Below are 24,679 nucleotides of genomic sequence, written 5' to 3'. Positions count from 1 at the left end.
TTGGACCATGTGTACAGAATGTAGTGACTCCACTGCCAGGGACCAACCCAGTGAGGATTAGTCACCGCAGCTGATTGGTGGAAGACTGAATGACATCACTAGAATTGTTCAGAGGAGCATCTTTAGGGACCTCAGAATCTTTTGTAGTAAACAAGGACAGATGGTATTCTCATCACTTCTCCCTTTTTTTGAATGTTCTTTGGAAAAGAACGCAGAACTTTGATTTCTCTGGATTTTGTTTAGGAACCAGGAATGATGAGCACTTAACTGAGAATAGAGTCCTTTTCATGAACATGAATGAAGAAGCAGATATTTTCCCAGAGCAAGTTAACTAGGTTCACATACATGAAATGTAAGGGGAGAAGGGAAGTTATCCAGGTAATCCTAAGCATCTGAAGAATGGCTCATAGAATACAGAAAGAAGATTAGATTTGGGGGTGGGAGTAGAAGGGGATAGCTCAGTGATTCAAGTGAGAAAATATTAATGTGAAGTAAGTTAGAAAAGAACTCCCAGACTTGGGCACAGTGAAAAGTAAATTCTAGATCCTGATAAATCCATTAAGTCCTCTTTGTGTCATAATTAAATGCTTCCCCAGACTCCAGTAGGAGCCTTGTGTATAAAGAAGGAATTAATAAGACCCATTTGCTTGCTTGCTCTGAAAATCAAATGAGGTGATGTAGGTGAAAGAGCTTTGTATCTGGGAGTGATGTAGGAGTGTGGTCAGCGTAATGACTATTTATTAGTAAAGAGGGAGAGACAGACTAATGTTCTATGAAAATCTGTGTGACTGGGGTTAAAGGTGCCTTAGATAATAGCATTTGGATAAAAATAAAAAGGAGAAGCAGGGAATGTCCAATAGGAGGGATAGCATTTGGATAAAAATAAAAAGGAGAAGCAGGGAATGTCCAATAGGGGGGACTGTAATGGGAATTCCTGATACAGGCAAGGTATGTTTTTGTAAAAATTCTAGTTATCTGAACTTCCTCTAAGGTTGTTGCCAGATTGACAGCAGACATTTTGACAGTTCCATGTCTTGTTGATCACTTTATTTTCCAGAAGATAGAAGTGATGCAAAATCCTGCCGCTAGATTAGATCCTGTCACTAGATTAGATCCTGTCTGATCTCATTGAGATCAGAATGGTAAAGTGTAAATCATAGGAACTTGGGAAGAAGCAGCAATGTCTCATAATTAGATTGGTTGGGACATCAAAGCCAGGCCAAGAAATGAGTATGTTGTTTTAGAAAGGCTAGACTTATAAGGGCAGAAAAAGGAAATTTTAGTACACTCTCAAAAGTATCATTCTATATACACTATTAAGCTGGTGAAAAACATCTCCAAACACAGAGCTCTCAGACAGATTGTGAATTTTCAAAGACATGTACAAAAGATATAAAAAAACAACCTTGAATCAAGACAAATTTCTGAGAATAGTCTCAGAAAAGTGTAAGCCTCTGATAAACAGGGACAGGTTTAGAACAAAAAAGGTCAAAGGGTTTTGTTGTAAGTACAGAGCTGAAAAGAAATGACAGACCCCTAGTCAAGGGCCAGTGTCCTTGCATTGAAAGAGCAATAAACTTCTTTAAGAATAATCTTTGAAGGCCAGAAGAATGTTAATAATTGCCAAGACTGAGTAATGAACATATAGAGATTAACTGGTTTGGTCTTTCTACTTTTGTGCATTTGAAAATTCCCATGATTTTTTAAAAACTTGTTGTTCAGTCATTCAGACATGTCCAACTCTTTGCAAACCCATGGACTGCAGCCCTCCAGGCTTCCCTGTCTTTCACTATCTCCCAGAATTCATTCAGACTCCTGTCCATTGAGTCAATGATGCCATCCAGCCATCTCATCCTCTGTTGCCCCCTTATCCTCCTGCACTCATTCTTTCCCAGCATCAGGGTCTTTTCCAGTGAGTCAGCTCTTTGCATCATATGACCAAAGGATTGGAGCTTCAGGTTCAGCATCAGTCCTTCCAATGAATATTCAGAGTTGATTTCCTTTAGGTTGACTGGTTGGGTCTCCTTGCAGTCTAAGGGACTCTCAAGAGTCTTCTCAAGCACCACAATTCAAAAGCATCAATTTTTCAGTGCTCAGCCTTCTTTATGGTCCAGCTCTCATATCTGTACATGACTAGTGGAAAAACCATAGGTTTGACTAGACAGATCTTTGTCAGCAAAGTGAGGTCTCTGCTTTTTAATATGCTATCTAGGTTTGTCATAGCTTTTCTTTCAAGGAGCAAGCATCTTCTAATTTCATGGCTGCAATCACCATGATTTTGGAGTCCAAGAAAATAAGGTCTGTCACTGTTTCCTTTTTCTCCCATCTGTTTGCCATGAAATGATGGGACAGATGCCATGATCTTAGTTTTTTGAATGTTGAGTTTTAAGACAGAATTTTCACTCTCCTCTTTCACCTTCATCAAGAGGCTCTTTGGTTCCTGTTCATTTTCTGCCATTAGGGTGGTGTCATCTGCATATCTGAGGTTATTGGTATTTCTCCCGGCATTCACGATTCCATCTTGTGCTTCATCCAGTCTGGCATTTTGCATGATGTACTCTGCATATAAGTTAAATAAGCAGGGTGACAATATATAGCCTTGATGTGCTCTTTTCCCAATTTTGAACCAGTCTGTTGTTCCTGTCCAGTTCTAACTGTTGCTTCTTGACCCACGTAAAGGTTTCTCAGGAGGCAGGTGAGGTGGTCTGGTATTCATCTCTTAAAATTTTCCAGTTTGTTGTGATACACATAGTCAAAGGCTTTAGCGTAATCGATGAAGCAAAAGTAGATGTTTTTCTGGAATTCTTTTGGTTTTTCTATGATCCAACAGATGTTGGAAACTTGACCTCTGGTTCCTCTGCCTTTTCTAAATCCAGCTTGTACATCTGGAAGTTCTGGGTTCACGTACTATAAGCCTAGCTTGACGGATTTTGAGCATTACCTTGATAGCATATGAAATGAGAGCCAACATATGGTAATTTGGACATTCTTTGGCATTGCCATTCTTTGGGATTGGAATGAAAACTGACCTTTTCCAGTCCTGTGGCCACTGCTGAGGTTTCCAAATTTGTTGGCATATTGAGTGCAACACTTTGACATTATCATCTTTTAGGATTTGAAGTAACTCAACTGGAATTCCATCACCTCTACCAGCTTTATTCATAGTAGTGCTTCCTAACGCCCACTGGACTTCACACTCCAGCATGTCTGACTCTAGGTTAACTACACCATTGTGGTTTTCTGGGTCATTAAGACTTTTTTTGTACAGTTCTTTTGTGTATTCTTGCTACCTCTTCTTAATATCTTCTGCTTCTGTTAGGTCCTTACCATTTCTGTCTTTTATTGTGCCTATCTTTGCATGATATGTTCCCTTGGTATCTCTAATTTTCTTGAAGAGATCTCCAGTTTTTCCCATTCTATTGTTTTCCTCTTTCTTTGCACTTAAGAAGGCTTTCTAATCTCTCCTTGCTAATCTCTGGAACTCTGCATTCAGATGGATGTATCTTTCTTTTTCTCCTTTGCCTTTAGCTTCTCTTCTTTTTTCAACTATTTGTAAGGCTTCCTCAGACAACCATTTCCCTTACTGCATCTCTTTTTCTTAGGGATGGTTTTGATCACTGCCTCCTGTACAATGTTACGAACCTCCGTCCATAGTTCTTCAGGCACTCTGTCTATCAGATCTAATTCCTTGAATCTATTTGTCATGTCTCCTGTGTAATTGTAAGGGAATTGATTTAGGTCATACCTGAATGACCTAGAGGTTTTCCCTACTTTCTTCAATTTAAGCCTGAATTTTGCAATAAGAGCTCATGATCTGAGCCACAGTCAGCTCCAGGTCCTGGTTTTTGTTTTGTTTTGTTTTTCCTGGCTGTGCTGGGTCCCAATTGCGGTATGTGGGATCTAGTTCCCCAACCAGGGATCAAACCTGGGACCCCTGCTTTGGGAGCCCAGAGTCCTAGCCACTGGACCACAGGGAAGTCCCCTCTGGGTCCAGTTTTTGCTGACTGTATAGAGCTTCTCCATCTTCGGCTGCAAAGAATATAATCAGTCTCATTTTGGTATTGACCATCTGGTGATGTCCATATGTAGAGTCATCTCTTGTGTTGTTAGAAGAGGGCGTTTGCTATAATCAGTATGTTCTCTTAGCAGAAATCTGTTAGCCTTTGCTTTGCTTCATTTTGTACTCCTGTTACTCCAGGTATCTCTTGACTTCCTACTTTTGCATTCCTATCCCCTATGATGAAAAGGACATCTTTTTTTTTTTCTTTTTTTTTTTTTGATGTTACTTCTAGAAGGTCTTGTAGGTCTTCATAGAACCATTCAACTTCAGTTTCTTTGGCATTAGTGGTTGGGGCATAGGCTTGGCATTGCCAGGTAATGCTTGGGGCATTACTGTAATGTTGAATGGTTTGCCTTGGAAACAAACCAAGATCATTCTGTTGTTTTTGAGGTTGCACCCAAGTACTGTATTTCGTACTCTTTTGTTGACTGTGAGGGCCACTCCATTTCTTGGAGTCTTGCCCACGGCAGTAGATACAATGGTCATCTGAATTAAATGTGCCCATTCCCATCATTTTAGTTCACTGATTCCTAAAATGTCAATGTTCACTCTTGCCATCTCCTGTTTGACCACATCCAATTTACCTTAATTCATGGACCTCACATTCCAGGTTCCTATGCAGTATTGTTCTTTACAGCATCCGACTTTACTTTCACCTCCAGACACATCCACAACTGGGTGTTGTTTCCACTTTGGCTCAGCCTCTTCATTCTTTCTGGAGCTATTTCTCTGCTCTTCCCCAGTAGTGTATTGGATACCTACTGACCAGGGCAAGGGGGAAGGGCTCAGCTTTCAGTGTAATATCTTTTTGCCTTTTCATACTGTTCATGGGGTTCTCATGGCAAGAATGCTGAAGTGGTTTGCCATTCCCTTCTCCAGTGAACCACATTGTGTCAGAACTCTCCACTATGACATGTCCTTCTTGGGTGACCCTGCACGGCATGCCTCAGTTTCATGGCGTTAGACAAGGCTGTGATCCAAGTGATCATTTTGGTTAGTTTTCTGTGATTGTGGTTTTCATTCTATCTGCCTTCTAATGGATGAGGGTAAGAGGCTTGTGCAAGCTTCCTGATGGGAGGGACTGGCTGTAGGGAAAACTGGGTTTTTCTCTGGTGGGCAGGGCCATGCTCAGTAAATCTTTAATCCAATTTTCTGCTAATAGGTGGGGCTGTGCTCCCTCTCTGTAGTTTGACCTGAAGCAGCCCAGTCCTAGGGTCTGCAGTCTCTATGGTAGGGCTGTAGGCTTTATAGTAGGGCTAATGGTGATCTTCTCCAAGAGGACTTAACGCCAACACACCATGCCTCCCCGGCATGCCTGACCCCACGACAAGCCACTGCTGACCCATTCCTCCGCTGGAGACTCCTAAACATTCACAGGCAAGTCTTACTTAGTCTCTTGTGCAGTCACTGCTCCTTCCCCCTGGATCCTGTTTCGCACAGGTTTTGTTTGTGCTGGTGACTGAGATGGTAAAGAATCTTCCTGCAATGCAGGAGACCCAGGTTGGATCCATGGATCAGTAAGATCCCCTGGGGAAGGGAATGGCAACCCACTCCCGTGTTCTTGCCTGGAGAATTCCATGGAGAGAGGAGCCTGGTGTGCTGCAGTCCATGGGGTTGTGAAGAGTTAGACACAATTGAGCGACTAACAGTTTAAAAACTTATATTTGTAAATGTATTTAAAATTATAGAAAACCATTGATAAGAGGGACTTCAGAAAGATAAACACTGAGTCACAGCCCCACCTGTACCCAGATTAGTGGTAGGGGAAAAAAAAAGAAGGAGGGTATCAGCAAGTGCCACCTTTTTTGAAATAACTAGTAAATTCTTCATTATTGTGTTACCCGAGGAGAAACTATGCATGTATCAGCTTTGAAGGATGCTCATTGTCTGTTGGTGTGCTGTTTGTGTCTCAAAAAAGCTGGTACAGGTGGAAGAAACTGGGTTGTTGATATTTTTAACAGGCCCACATTGATGACAAAAGCTCTGAATAAAGGGCACAGACCTTCTGAGCTGCTCTGTTTCACAATTCTGTGTTGAGAGTAGTCCAGGAGAGGCCTCTGAGGCCACCCTGGGTTCAGCTGCATCAGCAGCATCTGGAGCAACTCACTTGTTCCATGTTCTTCCATGTAGGTTTATTGCCTTCTTGTGTTTATCTATTTGAGTAAAAGTAACAAAAAGCAGGATTATGGAGGTGGGGCAGGATTATACATAGAAACCATGAAAGACTAAGAAGGTTACTCTTCTCAGACTCCTTTACTACTTCTTCCTGTCCTCCCTAACTTCTCAGTATTGGGGTGCCCTCAAGACACTCTTCTCTATTTGTATTTATTCCCTTGATGTCCTCATGCAGATTCATTACTTCAAATACCACGTGTATGCTGATGACTCTCAAGCTGTCTCCAGCCCAAACCTCACACCCAGCCCTGAGGTTTACATATCAACTCATGAAATCACCCCATAGCTTTCAGGTAGCTGTCTCAGAACTCAGCATGTCTAAAACTTTACTCGCCGTTATCTCACACCTGCTCCCCCAAGAATCTTCCCTGAATAGGTTGATGACAAGTTCCTCAGGCCCCACACCCTGACTTCTCTCTTTTGTACCCTACATCCAGCCCATCAGGAAATCCTACTGTCTTGACCTTCATGTCCAGATTCCAAAGTACTTTTCATACCATCATCGTGGTTTGAGCCACCCTCATTTCTTACCTAGACTCCTGTTATTTCTATTTCTGAGTTGCTACCTTAATGGTCTCCTCAGTATAAATTAAATCATGATACTTCTCTGCTCAAAAACCTTCAGTGGCTCATCTCACTCAGTAAAAGCCAACACCATTATGATGGCTTGAGGGTCCTCATGATCTGCCCTTCTGTCACCTCTATGTCTTTATCCCTGGCATAACTGCCCCCTCCCACTCCAGCCTCCTGAGGTTCCTCAAGAAATCCCAGGCACATCCTTGCCTCGGGCTTTGCACTAGCTGATCCCGGTTGCCCAGGTGCATTTCTGCAGACCTTCACAAGCCATCTCCCACATATCCTCCACGTCTTAGCATCCTAGCTCATATGTCACCTTCTAAAGAGTTAAGGTCCACCCATTCCATACTCTGCTTTAGAGTACCGCTGTCACTCCTGAACCTCCTTACCCTTACCTTCTTTTTATTTGTGTAGTATTTACTCCTTTCTAACATGCTCTTTAATTTGCTCACTTTATTTACTGTTTGCCTCCATGGGGAAAGTGGTTCTTTGTTCTGTTCATTGATGTATTCCATGAGCCTAGAACAGGATCTGCGTCAGTAAAGTACTGTATAAAAAGAAAAACAGAAACCATCAGAGACATGGAAGGATCATCAGTGTCAGCACAACCGAGGGGCCCAACAAGATAGGAGCTGAAGACTCTCCACTGAGTGGTGATCTGGGTGGGTGGGTGGAGGTGCTTCTCTTTTGCCAGGGTACCCATTGAAGGGGTCTGCACTATGTGCCTCTCGGGAAAGTGGTGGGCTGAGGAAGGCTTAATTTCTGTTTCTTAAAGGGCAGAAGTTCAGTCCTCTAGCACCTTAAGGAGCCTGTCACCAGCCAACTAGGGCAGCCTGTCTTCAGCAATGTGCACTGAAGCTGCCTCTGCAAAGCCAAACCCATCCTGCAAACACAGATCTCAACAAAGAGTACCCGACTGCAGGGGCAGAGAGCCTTGTATCTGCTTGTAACACTCTGGAACAGTACACTGTACAAGTTAATAAGTGAAAATGCCAATTTTTAAATTATTTAAACAGCTACCTAAGAGGTTTATTTGTTAGGCTCATTACTCCTTTTAATCAGAAGTCAGTCTTTCTCTTTCCTGTCACAGTAGCTTTTGATGAGAGAACATTAAAATCATTTGCAGTTATAAGACCACTGGGACTTAGTCTATCCTAATCTTTAAGAAAGCTGTTGGCTTGAATTTGGTTGTTTTATTTTATTTATAAAATATGTATTTACTTTGAATACATACTGTTATGTATAAGCTTATTCTCTGTTTACATCTTCCTTATGAAAAGCTGATTGTTACTTTGATAATTAACTTTTCTCATGATTTTAGGCTTTATCAGTAAATTTTTGCTGATTTGATTAAGTAGAATGCTTGTTACTGGTTATAATTATGATAGAATTATTATTTGGGATAAGCCATGATATGTCATTCTGATAAAGGCCTGGCAGAAGGTCAAGGCTCTCCTCTGGGAGTGCCTTGTGGAGATAGTATTGTCTACTGGTTGGGTCAGAAAGCTCATTCTCATACTTCGTTTCCTTTGAACCAGGACGTGGTTGTGATGACTCGGCAGAGAGGAGCTTGGAATGGGTATTTGGGGGATTGTGTCCCTGACTGACCTGAGGTGTGGATGACAGCATGCTGATTCTGGGGGCTGGGATAATAACTCAGTACTTTCCTTTCTTACAGTTGTTTCCTCTCTTTGCTCCTGGTGGCTGCTGTGGTTTGGAAGATCAAACAAAGTTGTTGGGCTTCCAGACGTAGAGAGGTAAGCCTCAGTGAATAAAGATTAATGAATCCCTATAGGAGCTTTTTCCTTCATATCTCCTTTAAGCATGTCAGTTTTAGCTGTGTAGTGATAGAGAGTAATATATGGTCAGCAGACTTCAATTAGTGCTATATAAGCTATGTTAATTCTGCACCACGTGGTTTTAACTTTCTAAAAAGGAGGTTTTAGGATTGTATTGACTCAGTTTTACCCTTTCTACCAGACCCTGGTTCCTTAACTCAGGCTGGAGATCTGAAGGCTTAGTAAGTAAAGCAGAGCTTTTACAGGAGCCTTTCATGAGAATGAGAATAAAATCAGCCATTTAAGCATCTCAAAAATGTCTCATTATTCAAGGAAAGACAAATGTGTGTCTGATTAAGTATTTGCTTGAGTTTTATTTTTTAGTGTTGATTTATTTCCAGAGCTCCGTTCCAAAAGTAACATTAATAAGTCAAACAAATATTTATAATCGGCAAGTTAAATAAATAAACGTGATTAAAAATTACAACACAAAAGCTGTTTATTGAAACTTTCACATGTGTTATTACTCTGCCTTTTAGTCATCATGTCTGTTGCATTGTTGCTAAATAGAAGTGCACTAATATCTGGATTTTGTGCTCTTTGATCTTCTATACCTATTCATGCTTTTTTCTATATAAAAATTGATCTATAGAAAGATTTAGAGAACAGAAATACCTAAACTCAAAATACCCAAGCACTCAGCACTGTTCATGACATGAACAGTGGGGCCGTGACACCTTTTCTGACCCATGTAAAGGTGATTTTTTTTTTTCATAGAGGTAATGTTGCATCCTCTTTATGATCATTTTAAAACTTCAGTGGATAACATATTCAGAGGTTTTTTTAATGGCTCTATTACTAAGACATTTTAAAATCTCAACAAATTATGCAACATTCTGAAAAAAATAAGTTATCCAAATGTGTAATAAAGAAGTAAGAAACCACGTAAACTAGTACCAGGGAAAGAATCAAAAACTTATTTTGAGAGAGTCAAATTATTACTCTTTCCACAAAGGCTATTAGACCCAGGCAGTTTTAATTTGAGATGAACTTATGGAGATAATAGTCTATTCCTCCTTGGGTGTTTATAAGATTTAATTATTTCCAAAAAATAAATGTTTCCAGAGTAAAGGAAAAGATGGGAAATTTAAAAGAATCCTGATTCATTTTATGCATAGAAACCTTGAAACCAAAACTTGAGAAAGGTAGCACCAAAAAGTAAAGACCAGTTGCATAATGACTATAATGTGCAGCTGTCTAGTTTACTGTGTAGTAAAGGGATCATTTCATACCAGAGAACCTACTAGCATATGTTATATCCATGGCTGTAAAAAAAAAACACCCTAAATTTTCAGTAGTGGCCAAGTAATCATTTAATCATTTATTAATATCAGCAGTCATCCTAGTTTAAAAACAAAACTCTTAGTAAACTAAAAAATAATACCTCCTCAACACTTTGAGAAATAACTAGGTAACCAGCATCACTCATGATGAAAAAATACTCAAGATTGTACCCAATAAAATCCAGATAAGTTAGTCATATTAAGAACTGACACACAAAAAAGGAAAAAAAAAAACCTGACATTTAAGCATTTCTAAGTTGTAGGCACTGTTCTAAGAGGTTTTATATTAAGTAATTTAATCCTTACAGCAACCTATAAAATAGTTACTGATACTACTCCTGTTTCACAAATGAAGGAACCAAGGCTCAGAGAGGCAAAATAACTTACCCATCATCACACAGTTACTTAAAGACACCAAACTATGTTTTAAACTTAAGACTTCTGTCTTCAAAGGCCATGTTTCTTCTGACCATCATGTAGTCCCAGTGGTCACTTAGTTTTGTTCTGGATGTTCTAGACTCTGCACTAAGAGAAAGAAAAATAAGAAGTTTTGTTCCTTTTGGAAAGGGGACAAAATTATTGTTTTCAGATATGATTATTGAAACATCATAGAAACATGTATAAAAATAAAGTTCGTAATAATAATTGAACAATGTAGAAGACAAACAATCAACTGGAAAATAATCGCAACATACATGAAAGAAAATGAGGTGAACACTTAGTAGAAAACAGGTTTCCCTAAAAAAAGTATGCTAATTACACAGTTGATCAACCAGTAAACTAAGCTTTTACCTTTGTGATTTAAAATTTCTCTGTTACTGTGAACCTGTCCATTCAGAATATATTTCATCTTTTCTAAAATATCATTCGTGATTTATCCCTCTCAGAACTGCAGAGGAATGATTTGATATTATTTATAGCAACAAAAATAATAGCATCTAATACTGCTTAAGTCATTGCTACATACCAGGCCCTGTTTTAAAGGGCCTTTACTCACGTTATCTCCTGCACTTGTCAAAAAGGAACTAGACTGGGAACTGGAAGTAGGCTAGGCACTCTGTCTCACTGTGACTCCACACTTAGCACAGAGTCTAGAGGAGGATTTTTGTTATTTGTATTTGTTGAGTAAATGGACTAATAGCTTTGTGAGATGTAGGCATATGATTATCGATATTTAACAAAATGTTTTAATGTTAAAAATGCTCTTCTAAAACAGAACATTCTGTTTCTAAAACAGAAATGCCATTCTAAAACATAGCCATGATCTATCCAGCCCAAGATTCTGTTTCTAAAATAGTTTCAAGGAAGTAGTTAAGTAAGGCCTCATTGTCTTCCACAGCATGACCTCGGAGCTTATGTGACATGCCCAAATCTCTGATATCCCTAATGATATATTATTGACTACACACCATAAGCTAGGCACTGTGCTAGTTAAAGCATCTCATTTAATCCTACTGATACTTTTATGGGATTAAAACTCCATTTTAGAGAGGAGGGAACTAAGGCCCAGAAACTTTAAATAACTTTTTAACATCACACAGCTGGAAAGAATTGGAGCAGGTATTCATATCCAAGCCTACCTGAACCCAGAGCCCTTACTTGTCCCTCTGCTCTGCAAAACTTCATATATTTTATGTGTTTAGTTTATACCACCTCTCTGAATAAAGCGCTCTTTCAGTCCCTGGATACTGTGTAACAAAGGATAGTTTTTGTTGCTGTGTAAGTTTCAGCAGGAAAAAAGAAAGCCTGGCTTTAATCTAGTAATAAAAATATGAGGAAATAGGATAATTTATGTACTTAACAAGCAGGCATCATAGCATTATATCCATCAGTACATTAATATGTATCTCTAAGAGATAAGGAATTTTTCTTTACTACAACAACAATATTGTCATCATAGTCAACAAAATTAAAAAGGTAATATTTGGTCCACATCCAGTTTTCCCCAGCTGTCTCAGAAATATCATTTCGGAATTGATTTGTTTGAATCAGGGAAGGTGAGCTATTTTTAAGATGTAGTATTCTCTAATAAAATCCCCTCAGTACTCTTTGCATTAATGGTTGCTGTATTACTCATCAGCAACTTCTTCGAGAGATGCAGCAGATGGCCAGTCGTCCCTTTGCCTCTGTAAATGTTGCCTTGGAAACAGATGAAGAGCCTCCTGATCTTATTGGGGGGAGTATAAAGGTGAGATTATATTTCAAAAATCCCTGTAACTTAACTTATCAAACCTCATGCTTCTCAATCTGAGGAGCCAGAGAGGGCAAGAGCCTCATCCTGTTACCTCTTACTTTGTTGTCTTTGTTTCCTCTTAGCAATAAGTCAGCACACTGAAACTGTTGGGTATTCTTTTGCTTTCATTTTCCAATATTTATTTCATGCTGTTAAGTAGTCTTATATTCAGGGAATTTTAAAATTTAAATAAATTGTCTGATATTCTTTTAAGTTTTATGTGGCATAATACTTGAAAACTTGAAAATAACTGAATTGAACTGTTGTCCTTTATAAGTCTTTAGGAGATTTTTTTTAAAGGGCAAAAAGTCATAATTGACTATGAATTCTGTGGAAAATAAAGAATTCTAACACCTCCACCATTATGAAGAAAATAATAAGACTTTCTCTTTTAACAAAATGATGAAATAGTTCAGATACCCTTAGGAAACAATTTTATATCTATGGAAATATACATTATATACACAGACACATATATGTATGTATATGTGTATGTATATGTCTGTGTGCATGTATGTCCTGACATACTTACTGAAGCATTACTGACCCTACAGGAAGCATGTGAGATGTCCAGGGATCGTTTTCCTTTTCCTCCTCCAGAAAAGAATAAACCATGAACCCAAACCACAACCATGCATGGTCTAAAGTGGTTCTAGATTGATAAGATACCATGTCTCTCAGCTGAAGTAGATGTCGATCCTGACTGAGGAAAAACAGACCCAATTCAGCTATGTGGGAGTCCCACAGATCAAGACCTCAGAATCAATGGTCACCAAGGACGAAAGAGAAAAGCCATGAGTAAGAATCAGCAGAAACAACAGAATTGACATCTAATCAATATGATATAGCTCTGTATGAAATGTTTAAAGAACTGAAAGATGGAATCATAAAGATGAGGAAGCCATAAGAGTCAAGAATGGCCAAGCAGACCTGAGAAAGAACCAAATGGAACTGTTAGAGAAATGGAAAATACAGTAGTTGAAAGTTTTTAAAAACTCAAATTATGTGTTAAACAGCACATCAGAGACAAGTGACAGAAGAGCTTTTGAACTGGAAGATGACTCTGAAGAAATTACACAGAATGTAGAACAAAGAGACAAGAAGATGGAAAAATATGACAGATAATTAAGAATATGGAGGATAGAATGAGAAGACTTAACATATATATTATTACAGTCACAGAACAAATGAATAGAGGAGAGGCAGTTTTTTAGGAGCTGAGAATTCTCCAAAACTGATGGGAGACATAATTATTCAGATTCTAACAAAACGTATTGTAAGCAAGAGTAAGGAAAAAGAGCAGAGGAAAGGTAGGAGAGAAAGAAAACTACAGTTGGATTTATCATAGTGAAACTGTGCAACTCCAAAGACAAAGAGAACATCTTAAAATTAGCCAAGACAGAAAAAGATCAGTACAATGTGGAGAAGTTGGAACCCTTATGTACTGTTAGTGGGGATGAAAATGATGCAGCTACTGTGGGGAGCAGTATTTCTCTTCTTCAAAAGAGCAAAAATAAAATTAAGTATGATCTAGCAATCCCATTTCTCAGTATATACCCTAAAGAATTGAAAGCAGGGTCTTGACAATATATTTGTACACCATGTGCATAGCAGCTTTATTCATAGTAGCTAAAAGTTGGAACCAACCCAGGTGTTCATTGACATATAAATGGATAAACAGGATATGGTATATACATACAATGGAGGTTCACTCAGCCTTAAAAAGGAAAGAAACTCTGACCCATGCTATATATCTGAACGTAGGTGAACCTTAAAGACATTATGCTAAGTGAAGGAAGCCAGTCACAAAAAAACCAAACACTGTATGATGTCACTTATGTGAGGTACGTTGAGTAGTCAAATTCCTAGAAAATAGAATGATAGTTGCCAAGGTCTGGGGAGAGGAAGGAAGGGGGAGTTGCAATTTGATGGGTATAAAATTTTAGTTTTCCCAGATGGAGTTTGGGAAATAGATGGTGGTGATGGTTGCACCATACACTGCTAAAATGTATACCTAAATAATGGTTTAAGATAGGGACTTTCCTGGTGGTCCAGTGGCTAAGACTCCGTGTTCCCAATAGAGTGGGCCTGGGTTCCATCCCTTGTCAGGGAACTATAGTAGTCCCTCCTGCTGCAGCTAAGACTGTGCTTGGTGCAACTAAGAGTTCAATCGGCACAACTGAAAGATCCCGAGTGCTGCAGCAAAGACCAAAGATCTTGCTTGCTGCAACTAAGACCTGATGCAGCCAAAGAAAGTGCTTTAAAAAAAATGCTTAAGATAATAATTTTATGTTATGTGTATTTTCAGTTCAGTTCAGTTGCTCAGTTGTGTCCAAATATTGACGCCATGGATTGCAGCACACCAGGCTTCCCTGTCCATCACCAACTCCCGGAACTTGCCCAAACTCATGTCCATCGAGTCGGGGGTGCCATCCAACCATTTCATCCTCTGTCGAACCCTTCTCCTGCCTTCAGTCTTTCCAAGCATCAGGGTCTTTTCCAATGAGTCAGTTCTTCACATCAGGTGGCCAAAGAATTGGAGCTTCAGCTTCAGCATCAATCCTTCCAATGAATATTCAGGACTGATTTCCTTTAGGATTGACTGATTTGATCTCCTTGCAGTCCAAACATCCAGAAAAACATCTACTTCTGCTTTATTGACTACACCAAAGCCTTTGACTGTGTGGATCACAACAAACTGTGGAAAATACTTAAAGAGATGGGAACACCAGACCACCTGACCTGCCTCCTAAGAAATCTGCATGCAGGTCAAAAAACAGCACTTAGAACTGGATATGGAACAACAGACTGGTTCCAAATCGGGAAAGGAGTACATCAAGGCTCTATATTGTCACCCTGCTTATTTAACTTATGTGCAGAGTACATCATGCAGAATGCTGGGCTGGATGAAGCACAAGCTGGAATCAAGATTGCCAGGAGAAATATCAATAACCTCAAATATGCAGATGCCACCACTCCTAATGGCAGAAAGTGAAGAACTAAAGAGCCTCTTGATGAAGGTGAAAGAAGAGAGTGAAAAAGTTGGCTTAAAACTCAACATTCAGAAAACTAAGATCATGGCATCTGGTCCCATCACTTAATGGCGAATAGATGGGAAAACAATGGAAACAGTGAGAGGCTTTATTCTTGGGGGCTCCAAAATCACTGCAGATGGTATCTGCAGCCATGAAATTAAAAGACGCTTGCTCCTTGGAAGAAAAGCTATCACCAACCTAGACAACATGTTAAAAAGCAGAGACATTACATTGCTGACAAAGGCCCATCGAGTTAAGGCTATGGTTTTTCCAATAGTCATGTATGGATGTGAGAGTTGGACTATAAAGGAAACTGAGTGCTGAAGAACTTTTGACCTGTGATGTTGGAGAAGACTCTTGAGAGTCCCTTGGACTGCAAGGAGATCCAACCAGCCCATCCTAAAAGAAATCAGTTCTGAATGTTCATTGGAAAGACTGATGGTGAAGCTGAAGCTCCAATACTTTGACCATGTGATGCAAAGAACTGACTCATTTGAAAAGACCCTGATGCTGGGAAAGGTTGAAGGCAGGAGGAGAAGGGGATAACAGAGGATGGGATGGTTGGATGGCATCACCGATTCAATGGACGTGAGTTTGACTAAGCTCTGACAGATGGTGATAGGGAAACCTGGCGTTCTGCGGTCCGTGGGGTCACAAAGAGTCGGACACAGCTGAGCAACTGAACTGAACTGCATATAAGTTAAATAAGCATGGTGACAATGTACAGCCTTGACGTACTCCTTTCCCAATTTGGAACCAGTCTGTTGTTCCATGTCCAGTTCTAACTTTTGCTTCTTGACCTGCATACAGATTTCTCAGGAGGCAGGTGAGGTGGTCTGGTATTCCCATCTCTTTAGAATTTTCCAGTTTGTTGTGATCCACGCAGACAAAGGCTTTGGTGTATTCAGTTAAGCAGAAGTAGATGTTTTTCTGGAACTCTGTTGCTTTTTTGATGATCCAGAGGATGTTGGCGATTTGATCTCTGGTTCCTCTGCCCTTTCTAAATCCAGCTTGAACATCTGGAAGTTCACAGTTCACATACTGTTGAAGCCTGGCTTGAAGAATTTTGAGCATTACTTTGCTAGCGTGTGAGATGAGTGCAATCTCACTCATCTTATGCTTCAGAGGCCAGACAGAGTGAAAACCACAGTCACAGAAAACTAATCAAACTGATCACATGGACCACAGCCTTGTCTAACTCAGTGAAACTATGAGCCATGCCGTGTACGGACACCCAAGACAGATAGATCATGGTGGAGAGTTCTGACAAAATGTGGTCCACTGGAGAAGGGAATGGCAAACCACTTCAGTATTCTTGCCTTGAGAACCCCATGAACAGTATCAAAAGGCAGAAAGATATGACACTGAACGATGAACTCCCAGGTTGATAGGTACCCAACATGCTACTGGAGAAGAGTGGAGAAATAACTCCAGAAAGAATGAAGAGACAGAGCCAAAGAGAGACACGCTCTTCCAACAACATGAGAAGAGTCTACACAAGGACATCATCAGATGGTCAATACCGAAATCAGATTGATTATATTCTTTGCAGCCAAAGATGGAGAATGTCTATGCAGTCAGCAAAACAAGACCGGGAGCCAACTATGGCTCAGATCATGAACTCCTTATTGTGAAATTCAGACTTAAATTGAAGAAAGTAGGGAAAACCACTAGACCATCCAGGCATGACCTAAATCAAATCCCTTATGAGTATACAGTGGAAGTGACAAATAGATGCAAGGAATTAGATCTGATAGAGTGCCTGAAGAACTATGGACAGAGGTTTGTGATGTTGTACAGGAGGCAGTGATCAAGACCATCCCCAAGAAAAAGAAATGCAAAAAGGCAAAATGGTTGTCTGAGGAGGCCTTAAAAATAGCTGACAAAAGAAGAGAAGCTAAAGGCAAAGGAGAAAAAGAAAGATACCCATTTTAATGCAGAGTTCCAAAGAATAGCAAGGAGAGATAAGAAAGCCTTCCTCAGTGATCAATGCAAAATAGAGGAAAGCAATAGAATGGGAAAGACTAGAGATCTCTTCAAGAAAATTAGAGATACCAAGGGAACATTTCATGCAAAGATGGGCACAATAAAGGACAGAAATGGTATGGACCTAACAGAAGATGATACTAAGAAGTGGCAAGAATACACAGCAGGACTATACAAAAAAGATCTTCACGACCCAGATAATCACGATGGTGTGATCACTCACATAGAGCCAGACATCCTGGAATGCAAAGTCAAGTGGGCCTTTGGAAGCATCACTACGAACAAAGTTAGTAGAGGTGATGGAATTCCAGCTGAGCTATTTCAAATCCTAAATGATGATGCTGTTAAAGTGCTGTACTCAATGTGCCAGCAAATGTGGAAAACTCAGCAGTGGCCACAGGACTGAAAAAAGGTCAATTTTCATTCCAATCCCAAAGAAAAGCAATGCCAAACAATGTTCAAACTACCACACAATTGCAGTCATCTCACATGCTAGCAAAGTAATGTGTATTTTACCACATTAAAAAATAACTAGGGGGAAAAAAGTTGAGTACAAAGAAGTGACAGATTGACAGCTGACTTCTCAGAAGCTACAAGTATTGAAAGAGAAGAACTGCCAACCTCAAACAGTGTACCTAGTACCTACCTTTCAAGAACAAGGATAAAATAAAGATGTCTTCAGACTGCAGGGAAAACTGAGTACTTGCCACCAACAGACCTGTATGAAAGAAATATATAAAGGATGCACTAGAAAGGAGGAAAATTACCCCAGGAGGGTGGAATAAGAAGCCGTAGTGAGTAAATCAGCTGATAAACCTGTGTAAATCTAAGAAAATGTCCTGATAAAATAGTGATAATTTGTAGGATTGAGGAGAATAGACAAGTCTTAGTAACACCCCGTGTCACACTCAGCAGCCTGCAGCACAGCCAGTAAAACACTGTCTAGAATTTCTTGTCAAGACCCCACACACTCACCTTCTGGCCGTTCGTGCTGTGTATTCTTCGTCAGCCCTCTTCATCTTCCAACATCTTTTAATAGTGGGCAGCTGTCTCAGACTCAGTCTTTAGGCCTCTCCTCACACCCACTCCAATATTCTTGCCTGGAGAATCCCATGGACGGAGGAGCCTGGCGGGCTACAGTCCACGGGGTCGCAAAGAGTCGGATACGACTGGGCAACTTCACTTCACTTTACATCTTTTACATCTGCACCTTTGGTTATTGCCTTAGTCTGTTCAGGGTGTTAACAGCAAAATATCAGAGACTGGGTAGCTTACAAACAATAGAAATTAATTTCTCACGGATCTGGAGTATGGGAAATTTAAGATCAAGGTACTGGCAGATGAGTGTCTGATGAAGGCTTGCTTTCTGATCCACAGATGGCACTTTCTAGCTGTAATTTTTTTTTTTTTGCCATACCATGCAGCTTGCATGGAATGTTAGTTTCCCGACCTGGGATTGAACCTGGGCCCTCATCAGTGAAAACACAGTGTCCTAACCACTGAACCATCAGGGAATCCCTCTAGCTGTAGTTTTACATGGTAGAAGGGGTGAGGGAGCTCTCAGGGTCTCTTTCTAAGGGCACTAATCCCATTCACAGAGGCTATGCCCTCATGACCTGATCATCTCCCAAAGGCCCCACTTCCAAATATTAACACTAGGTGTTAAAATTTAACATGAGTTTTGGGAGTACACAAATATTCAGACAGTAGCAATCTTTTTATCCTTTTTACCCTGAGCTCTCCACTCGAAATCTCCTCTGGGTGTCCAACTCATATATCAGGTTGCTGGCTCAGTATTCCCACTTGGATGTCTTAATAAGCATCTGAACAAACTTAACATGTTCAAAACAAGAGACTGTTCCCCACACCTGCTCCTCTGGCATAACTTCCCCAACTCAATACTCATAACTTCCCCAACTCAATTCTAGTTGCTCAGGCCAAAATCATCCTGGACTTGTCCTTGCTCTCATCCTTACTGGACAGCCCATCTGTCAGCAAGTCTTTTTGATTTTATCTTCAAAGCTTTGTCCTGACTACTGTGCCACCACTTCCACCACTGTTAGCTATCACCTTGATCTAGGCCACCATCATCTCCCCACTGGGTCATAAGTGGTTTCACCACTTCAGCTGTTATATTCATCTAGTCATTTCCCTGCGCTGCAGTTTCTTCAGCCAGTTTGAAGAAACTGATGGCATAATTCTGAAGATGGCCACCAAGATTCCTCTCTCATGTTTATTCAGTCGAACACTGCTTCAGATTTTCTGCTGTGAAGAGATTTTGCAGAAGTAATTAAAGTCTGAGCGTGGGCTTCCTGGATGGCCCGGTGGATAAGAATCCACCTCCCAATGTAGGAAGCATGGGTTTGATCCCTGATGGGGGAAGATTCCACGTGCTGTGGAGCAACTAAGCCCATGAGCCACAATTACTGAAACCTGCATGCTCTAGGGCCTGAGAACCACAGCTAAATTGTTTTTTTAAAAAGTCTGAAGGTAGTTGACATTAAAATATAGGGAACACTTTCTCTCACTGGTGGCAGAAGAGGAACCATGAGAAGTACTTGAGCACCATCACTGGTTTCATGCTGGAGAGACCTTGTGAAGAGGGACATGAGTGGCCTCCAAAAGAAGAGTGGCCCTTGTCTAACTGCTAGCAAGGAAATGGGGACTTCAGACCTAGAGCCTGGAGGACCTAGATTCTGCCAATGAATTGAATGAGTCTTGAAGCTGGTTCTTCCCCAGGGCCTCCTGGTAGGAGTGGAACCCAGCTGATAACCTGAGTTCCGCCTTCTGAAGATAAGATCTGAGACCCTCGGAACCTTTGTGAGATAGAGTTGTTCAGAATTCTTCCTGAACTGAGGTGGGGCTTCCCTGATAGCTCAGTTGGTAAAGAATCTGCCTGCAATGCAGGAGACCCCGGTTCAATTCCTGGGTCTTGAAGATCTACTGGAGAAGGGATAGGCTACCCACTCCAGTATTCTTGGGTTTCCCCGGCAGCTTAGCTGGTAAAGAAGCCACCTGCAGTGTGGGAGACCTGGGTTCAGTCCCTGGGTTGGGAAGATCTCCTGTAGAAGGGAAAGGCTACCAACTCCAATATTCTGACCTGGAGAATTCCATGAACTGTATAGTTCATGGGGTCACAGTCAGACACGACTGAGTGACTTGCACTTTCCAGAACTGATAGAAGACATAAATAGGACCTATATCCCTAAGCAGAGAACCCTACAGAGCTCTCACCTGGACTCTGACCTAAAAAATTGAGATAATAAATAGGTGCTGTTTTAAGCTCCAAAGTTTGTGATTTGTTTGATATTTCATAACAATAGAAACTAACGAAGGGGTGTCTTTAAAAATCACATGTAAAGGCTGTGAAGGTGTTTCTCAGGGAACACCGTTTTAGGTAATTCTTTGTTTTCTTCCACCAGACTGTCCCCAAGCCCATCGCCCTGGAGCCGTGTTTTGGCAACAAAGCTGCTGTTCTCTCTGTGTTTGTGAGGCTACCTCGAGGCCTCGGTGGAATCCCTCCTCCTGGGCAGTCCGGTGAGTAGATGATGGTTATTGACAAATGAGGTTTATGTGTTAGGTGTGTGAAGACTCCTTCTTTTTCATAGGGAACTTGGTTATAAAAGTGATATTGCATTCAGGCAGACCTAGGAGATATTGCAGGTTCCGTTCCAGAAAACTGCAATAAAGCAAGTATCACAAGAAAGTGAGTCACACGGATTTTTTGTTTTTCCCAGTGTACATATGTTATGTCTATATTATACTTCCCAGTGTACATATGTTATGTCTATATTATACTGTAGTCTGTTGAGATGCAGTAGCGTTGTGTCTAAAAAGACACGGTTCATCATTCATTTAGTTTAAAAATGCTTTGTTACTAAAAAATGCTGACTATTATCTGACAGTGCAAGGTTGCCATAAACCTTCGATTTTTTTAAAAAAACACCAGCACAGTATCTGTGAGCACAATAAAATGAGGTATGCCTGTAGTGCCTGCCTCGTGTCGTTGTGAGGATTTGGAAAGATGATCCCATTGCCCCTGTATTCCTTAACCCCTCTTTCTAAGGTCACCATTCCTTCCTCACTTCTTCAGCCTCCTTAGCCTGCCAGTGGTATTAATGCTTCCAGCCAAACCTTCCTTTGCCACCAATGCTTTCTCTGCCCCGGCTGTGTTGCTCGTTTACTATCTCTTTCTTTGCTGTCCCTTAACTGTAGGCTTTCTCCCTTTGTGCTCCATGCACTCTTCCTCAGTCATCTTACTCCCACGGCTTCCAGCTAGCTCGTTCAAGCTAGTGGTTCTCAAATTGGTATTTCTAGCATTACTGTAGCACCTATTTTCACTGTTCTGTTTCCTTCCCAGCCCTTATCATCAATTTAGTTGCCGTGATTATGTAACTCTTATTTTTATTCTTCTTTTTTCATGTAACTATCTTAAACATTTTTATAACTTGCTGTATAATATCTTACCCATCTTTTACACTGCTCCATCAAATACATGAATCATAATTTAGATAAACATTCTTTTACACAAAGGAAATGTGGAATACAGTTTGGGAAGTATCTTGATTAATCATGGAGTACTTTGAAGGGATGCCTCAAATAATAGAAATGTTTTAGACAGCTTTCAGTTGCAATGATCCTGCAGGCCTCTGGTCTGGGTCTGTGGTGTTCTCATGAGGGAGGACATTAGACATGGCCAGGTCAGGGTTTATTGTCTTCATTTCATAAGTGAATGGCTTGATTTGCCCTCATCTAGGAATTTCAGTGAGTTGAGCCCCTAACTTGGCTTTGTCCATGTCAAGGGCAGAAGGGCCCGTTGACGTGATGCTCTGGAGCAGCGTCTTCTGTCAGTGCCCAGCTAAGCAGACATTGACTGGTGCTCCCCAAGGGCAAGGTGCTGGGGGTGCAGGGGTGACAGACTTGCAACACTGTGGCCTTCCCTGCTCCAAGCTTTGCCTTATGTGTCCCAATCTGATGAAGACCTGCTCACTGCTTGAGACCTACCAGTAGGATGGGACCATCTCTGCCACCCCCTTCTCTTTTTCCCCATTTTATTTATTTTTATTAAAGTATAGTTGATTTACAAGATTATATTAGCCTCTCAGGTGTGATCCAGTATTTTTAATAGACTGTACTACATTTAAAGTTATTATAAAATAATGGCTAGTCTCCTTTCCAGTCTCTACACCTTAAGGTTCCTTGTGCCAAACGCAAGGCTGTTTTGCTCTTTCAGTGTGAATTCATATTCCCCAATGTTAAGTAACCTCTCCCTTCTGTCTTTCGCAGGTTCATATCTCTGATTCTGTTCCCTTCACCAAGCTTCATACTCAGTTATTAGATTGCTTACGTGACCCGTCCACTTGTGCTTCAAGGTCTTATCAAACCTAAAATGTTCAGAGTGGAGCTTGCGTCTTTCCAACCAGTTTGGTCATTTGATCTCCATCTCAATAAAGGAATTCACTTTACTGAGGAATTTAGCGAGTTGCTCAAGTCAGAAACTAAAGGGTTGTCCTAGGCAGTGCTCACCTATCTGTGTATAATTCATGGGCAAGTTCTGCTAGTCCTGCGTCTGGAGTCTCGCTCTTCCATTTTGTTTCATTTACTCTGCCACATCTCCAGTCTTGTCTCAGCTGCCATCTCTCTTATGTAGTCAGCTTCTTCTACCCTTGACCTCTAAAATCACAGCCCCAGCCCCTGCCCCCCACCCCTCCCCACCCCCCGCCCCGGCATCCAAGCCATTCTTCTGTAGCTAAAACCATTCTTTAAATAAAGAAAGAATGGTTATATTTTGGCGCTATACAGCATACCCTTGTTGCTTATATTTGATACATAGTAGTTTGTGTCTCTTAATCCTATACCCCTGTCTTGCCCCTCCTGCCTTCCCTGTCACCAGTGGTAACCAGCACTTTGTTCTCTGTGTCTGTGAGTCTGTTTCATTATATATGTGTGTGTTTGTTCTCTTATTTTAGATTCCACATATAAGTAAAAACATGGAGTATTTCTCTTTTTCTCTCTGACTTCACTAGGTATAATAATCTCTAGGATTTTTCATATTATTGCAAATGGCAGAATGTCATTCTTTTTTATAATTGAGTAGTATTCCATTGTGTTTGTGTATGTGTAGGTGGGTGTGTATACACACACCACATCTTCATATCCATTCATCTATTTACGGATACTTAGGTTGCTTCCATATCTTGGCTGTTATGAATAATGCTGTGACCATTGCTGTGAACATTCAGGTGCATGTATCTTTTTGAATTAGTATTTTTGTTTTCTTTGGATGTATACTCAGGAATGGAATTACTGGATCATATGGTAGTTCTACTTTTAGTTTTTTGAGGAATTTCCATACTGTTTTCCACAGTGGCTTCACCAATTTACATTCCCACTAACAGTGCACAAGGGTTCCTTTTTCTCCAAATCTTCACTGACATTCGTTATTTGTGGTCTTTCTGTTGGTAGCCATTCTGACAGATGGGAGATGATACCTCATCGTGATTTTGATTTGCATTTTCCTTACGATTAGTGATATTGAACAACTTTTCATGTGCCTGTCAGCCATCTCTATGCTGCTTGTTAGCTTCTTTGGAAAATGTCTATTCAGGTCTTCTATTTTTTTAATTCGGTTGTTTGTTTTTTTGATGAATTTATGAGCTGTTTATATATTTTAGATATTAACCCCTTATTGGTCATATCATTTCCAAATATTTTCTCCCATTCATAGGTTGTCTTTTCATTTTCTCAGGGCTTCAAGAAAAGTTAAAAAAAAAAAAAAAACTTTTAGTCACATTTATTTATGTTTGCTTTTATTTCTTTTGCTTTATTGACAGAGCCAAAGAAATAGTGCTACAATTTATATAACGAGTATTCTACCTATGTTCTCGTCTGGGGTCTTTATGGTTTCAGGTTTTACACTCTAGTCTTTGTGTATGTGGTGTGAGGAGATGTTCTAATATCATCCTTTTACGTGTAGCTGTCTAGTTTTCCCAGAACCACTTATAGAACAGATTCTTCTCCATTGTATATTCTTGCCTCCTTTGTCATGGATTTATTGACCATAAGTGCATGAATTTATTCTCTATTCTCTATTCTCTCGTGGCTCTCTATTCTGTTCCACTGATCTATGTGTCTGTTTTTCTTGGGAAACCATGCTGTTTTGATTACTCTAGCTTTTTAGTGTAGTCTGAAGTCAGGGAGCATGATATCTCAAGCTTCATTCTTTTTTCTTTTTTATGAGATTGTGTTGGCAATTCAGGGTCTTTTGTGGTTCCATATAAATTTTAGGATTATTTGTTTTAGTTCTGTGGGAAATGTCATGGTTATTTTGATAGGGGCTGCCTTAACGCTGTAGATTGCTTTAGATGGTATGGACATTTTAATAGTATTCTTCTAGTTCAAGAACATGGGATGTCTTTCCATTTCTTTGTATTATTTTTAGATTCCTTTGTAAATGTTTTATAGTTATAAGATTAAAAGTCTTTAGTTAAGTT

General features: G+C 40.3%; 1 protein-coding gene across 1 annotated transcript in view; it reads left to right on the top strand.

Moving 5' to 3' along the window:
• ATRN (attractin) overlaps positions 1-24,679 on the top strand; it is a 187,714-nt gene that overhangs the window by 157,372 nt on the left and 5,663 nt on the right. The window contains exons 26-28 of the mRNA XM_061126711.1: positions 8,490-8,568; positions 12,013-12,120; positions 20,609-20,723. Of these exons, the coding sequence (XP_060982694.1) occupies positions 8,490-8,568; positions 12,013-12,120; positions 20,609-20,723 (302 nt within the window). The remainder of the gene's footprint in view (positions 1-8,489; positions 8,569-12,012; positions 12,121-20,608; positions 20,724-24,679) is intronic.

The sequence above is a fragment of the Dama dama genome, chromosome 23 (assembly GCF_033118175.1).
Source record: "Dama dama isolate Ldn47 chromosome 23, ASM3311817v1, whole genome shotgun sequence".
In the NCBI taxonomy this organism is placed as follows: domain Eukaryota; kingdom Metazoa; phylum Chordata; class Mammalia; order Artiodactyla; family Cervidae; genus Dama; species Dama dama.
The sequence above is the reverse complement of the archived record's forward strand: the minus strand, read 5'-3'. Positions and strand labels throughout refer to the sequence as shown.